At 34.2% G+C, this 4,711-nt stretch overlaps 1 protein-coding gene across 4 annotated transcripts in view; it reads right to left on the bottom strand.

The window, feature by feature from the left end:
- DCP2 (decapping mRNA 2) overlaps window positions 1–4,711 on the bottom strand; it is a 23,185-nt gene that overhangs the window by 16,408 nt on the left and 2,066 nt on the right. For 2 of the 4 annotated variants that reach the window (XM_017613476.1, XM_017613477.1), the window contains 3 exons: window positions 2,929–3,611; window positions 2,641–2,859; window positions 1,326–2,288 (listed from right to left, as the gene is read on the bottom strand). In XM_017613476.1, coding sequence (XP_017468965.1) covers window positions 1,326–2,288; window positions 2,641–2,859; window positions 2,929–3,611 — 1,865 coding nt within the window. The remainder of the gene's footprint in view (window positions 1–1,325; window positions 2,289–2,640; window positions 2,860–2,928; window positions 3,612–4,711) is intronic. The other 2 variants (XM_017613479.1, XM_017613478.1) reach the window with 2 other exon arrangements.

Raw genomic sequence — 4,711 nt, forward strand, 5'->3', positions numbered from 1 at the left:
GGAGAGACCCCACATGACTCGAAACATCTCTTCGCATGCCCGGAAAACCCGACAACCCTAACGGCCTTGTCCCTGTGGACCAACCCCACAGAAGCTGTACGCTTCCTAGGGTTGCCGTTAGTGGAACTTGACGACAACGACTGAGATACCAACCGTCCTGGGCGGGGTTGTTGTAGCCGCTACAACAACAACAACAACTAATTTCTTTGCAATTATTTTGATTTTCGCGTAGTGTGAGTTGGGACTTTTCGTTTTGAAAGAATTATGAAATTAGTTTTGGCTTTTTGTAATATGTACTTGTATTACCGTTAGTTTCCATATTCATGCAATATTTTTTTAATGAAGGTGTATTTTAAGGAATATACATAAAAATCTAATCAGCCATATATTGGGAGCCATAAGTCACATAAACCTGAAATTTGGTGTGCAGACATATCTATGAGAGGTGTTTAGAATAAAGTATATATAAATGTGTTTGTAAAAGGGAGATAAATATGTATTCAACTATTAGACCACTCAGATATTTAAAACTATGTTTTTTTGAAACCTTACAGTCTTTAGAGCATTTTGCAATGGGAAGATTAAATCATTTTATTGATTCCACGATGCTGTCAAACGAAACATGTGCGTGTATAATGAATAAAACTACTTCTGAAATAAGCATTCTACCGTAAAAGTGCAGCTATACTAAAACAGCTTAGCGAATAGAAAGCTAAACGGAATGTACCATAGTAGACTAATTTTAATTTAAAAATTCTAAATTAATAATGGAAAGAGATTTTTAGTACAGAAAGTGATGATCAATATATATTAGTTGAAGTACGATAAAGCTTAAAGTTTGGCTCATAAGGATGCCTTAATTTAAATAGAAAGAAAATAGTTTTCCTCCTCTAATTTATGCTGAGCTGAATATTTGTACGACTGTTTTATATTTTGATTTGTTTACCCCGAACGACGTCAGGTGCTCTGCTAGTTTTTTATAAAATTAAAAAAAAAAACACACTTTGGGCTGTACAACAAAAAACTGGTTACTTAGCTTAGATTCATAAAAGAAAGAAAAGCGACTAATTTCTTCGCAATTATTTTGATTTTCGCGTAGTGTGAGTTGGGACTTTTCCTTTTGAAAGAATTATGAAAAGAGTTTCGGCTTTTTGTAATATGTACTTGTATTACCGTTAGTTTCCATATTCATGCAATATTTTTTTAATGAAGGTGTATTTTAAGGAATATACATAAAAATCCGTTAAAAACTGAATTTGAAAAAAAAATATGTATGTTCTAGGGCCTTTCTATTTTAAGCTAAAGTTAATCTGCACTATACTCACCTTTTCTCCATTTTGGTTACTGCCATTTTGACTTTGACTGTGAAACAACTGTCGTTTGGATGTCGTGCAGCCAACAATGCTATTGTGGTTGCTATTTTGTACATTATTGCTACTGCCGGCAGCAACAAGTTTTACGGAACTTCCATTGCGTTTATGACTGGATACTGTTTTACAATTACCAGATTCTCCACCATAATTTACATTTGATTCCTTTGTTGTCTCACCACTGTCTGCAGCAGGTGTCATTATGTTAGCCGAGTTTTTACAAATATTATTTGAATTACAATTATTTGAACTTAAATTATTTAGTTTAATACCGTCCAAATCCCCCATCGATTTATGGCGTTGTCTCTTCGAACGATTACTGTTGTTGCTTGATGCCGCCGTAGATACACCATTGCTATTGCCAGTATTAGTAGTATTTCCACCACTACTTTTTAAGGCGTTATGCTTATCATCATTACTATTGTTTGATTGGTGTTTATTCTTCTTGCTACAACTATTCGTTATTGTGTGATTTTGATTAATGCAGTTATTATTACCACCAGCTGCAGCAACTGCAGTGGCCAAAGCTGCTGTTGTCATCAGCGTCGTTGGGGAATTCGTCGAATCAGACGAGTTGCCTCCGCCTTCACCAGAATATTTACGTCGTGTCTCTACTCCAGAACGTTTATCATGTACCCACTTTTTAAGCCGTTTAACAAATGGCATTATCATAAAAAATGAATTGGCGTTTATGCCTAATTTGGCTTTTGATATGGCATCGTTTTTATTGACTGGCAACGAGTCGATCGGAAACCAATCACAGCACTTAATCTCATTGCGAGTCCGCGGAGAGAATTGTGTTTTTAATGATACGTCGCGCACTATGTACAAACGTGTATATTGATAATTAATAACAGCCTCAATGTAGTCATTTGGTACTATTAATTTAGTTATATCGTAACCAGTCTCCTCAAAAACCTGTAATTAAAAATAAGGCAAAGCATTTAGTAAATATTCCAGTATATGTCGATATGCAAAAAAACAATTGAAGGGGTTAGAATCAAAAGGATCTAAGTAGGTCTGACATTGTTTTAAGATAATTTAAGTTAAGGTTGATTGCTTATTGTAAATTCTGGCTAAATTTATTTGAAATGATTCTTGCCTAAATGAATACAGGTTAATTAACTTATTCAAAGAATGTTTTCTCTTTGTCACCAAATAAATACTATAATTAACTATACAAATATGGGTATAACTTATATTTTCAAAAAATGTCACAGTCTAACCCTTTCAATTATGTACATATTATCAATAAATCTATTTAACCCACCTCTCTTGTGGCGCAGTGCACTGGATCTTCATTCTCATTGACTTTACCCTTCGGAAAGCCCCATGAACTTTTAGCGAAATACGATTGCACTAGTAGGCAAAAATTGAGATCCTCAGATATTAAAATTGCCCCGAATGTGGGAACTGATAGCTTGTAATTCTTCCAATCGTCTAAAATTTTATCGATTGATGATAAGTGCTCGCGTAAAAATGGAATATGCTGCAAGGCAATTAGTATGGAAACTTAACGACTTTCAAAATTTAAGTTAAAATTTTAGTTAATCTCTACCTGAAACAACTGTATCGCAAATTGTTTTATACCGCAAGATGGCAGTTTCTTTTTCTTGCCCGAATCGTCGACATGTTGCTGTTCTGATGCTGAGGCACAGAAGAAATCCAAGTAAAACCAATGTGCTAACTCAATTTGAAAGCAAATCCTTATCAAATTACTCAATTCCATATCAGGAACATTAATAATAAAACGGCTTGCCAAGTCATCAAGTATGTCGGACGGAATTTGTAAACCATTTTTGATCCCATTTACTGTACTAGTCACGGTGTTTGTGCTCATAACTAATGCTCCTGTTGTCAATGACGCGCTTGAACAGTTCGTTGTAGTTAGTGTAGCTATTGCTACTATAGGTGCTGACATTGAAGGTGGTGATGAAGATGAAGATAATGATGTTGATGCATTTGAACTGGTGGTCCGTTTGATTTTATTTAATTTATTTGTTGAAGTATTTTTTGTTCCGTTTAAAGCAGCCAACAAGTCATCTGAAGTTTTTGCTGCATCTTTCTTTTTCTTTTGTTGCAGCGCTAAATCACTGCTATTGCACTGGAGTATTTTCGTTTTGTTAGTCTGCTGCTCAATTAACTTCTGAAAGCCACTTCCATTAGCATTGTCATTATTTACATTTAGTGCGTTCTTAAGGGATAGCGACGCTAATGTATATTTGTCATTAGTTGTAAGAACTTTAAAGGGAATGTCAAATTGTTTTACATTTTATATTCAATGAACAAATACATAACATAACAGCTAAAGTTGGAAGGTGACTTTAATACAATGGACCATTCGCCGCGTATGCTTGGATATGTGGAACGATCCAATCAATTGGTTATTGGAAAGTGAATATGAAAGATAAGAAAGAAAGCTTGCTCTCCCATTTTCAACATCAAGTTTCAAAAGAAGTCATAGCAGTTTGGTAAAAAATTGAATGGTGCATTATACTAAAACCCCGAATTTTGATGATAGGTATACCTTAGTGACACAGTATTGGCCATATCTATAGCACCCCCATTTCAAAGTGATATTGTTTGCCACTTATGTTTAATTTATTAATTTTTAAGAATTTTTACTAAAAATACAGTTCATTCTCTAACAAACGTTTTTGTCGCGTTTGCTTCCATATAACGAATAAACACAATTTATTTTTATATGGAAGAAACCCGCAACACCTTCGGCGAAAAAAATTCTAAAAAATCAACGGTGATTTTTAGCCACTTGAAACTTGCATATTGTTAGACTAAAATTTAATGGTCTATAAAACTGCGTACTAAAAAAATTCTAACAGTTCTGAGAAAAAATAATAAATTTGGGTACTGTTTAGTAAGTGGCCCACCTATTTCGGGGTATTGCGTCCAAAGGGGTGACCCGAGCCAAGGGTCTACCCATTATTTTAACATCCACTATTGTAATTTTTGATCACTAATTTATTTACAAATTGGGTTTGAAATATGCCCTTTTTTGTAAAATTCGGAAATTAGCGTACATTTATCACTCCTATTTTCCTTAAAGCAGCCACTTCACCAATGCATTTTTATATTCCCCTTCACTTTAAACTTTATTCGACTTGTTACAACTTTCTTTATTACTTTAATTTTAACCTATCAATCACAATTTATTAAATAAAAACACCTTCAAAACCACGCGTCTGCCTTTGGTGCATATGCAAATTAAATGGCGGTGTTTAGCTGTCAAACAGCTAATTATACAAGAAGGATGAGAGACAAAAGAAAATAAGTTATAACCCTGTAAGCATTAAAAATATACAAAGGTGTTCTCTGCAAAAGGT

Source organism: Rhagoletis zephyria, unplaced genomic scaffold (assembly GCF_001687245.7).
Source record: "Rhagoletis zephyria isolate East Lansing unplaced genomic scaffold, Rhagoletis_zephyria_1.1 Rzeph_scaffold_00669, whole genome shotgun sequence".
Lineage (NCBI taxonomy): Eukaryota > Metazoa > Arthropoda > Insecta > Diptera > Tephritidae > Rhagoletis > Rhagoletis zephyria.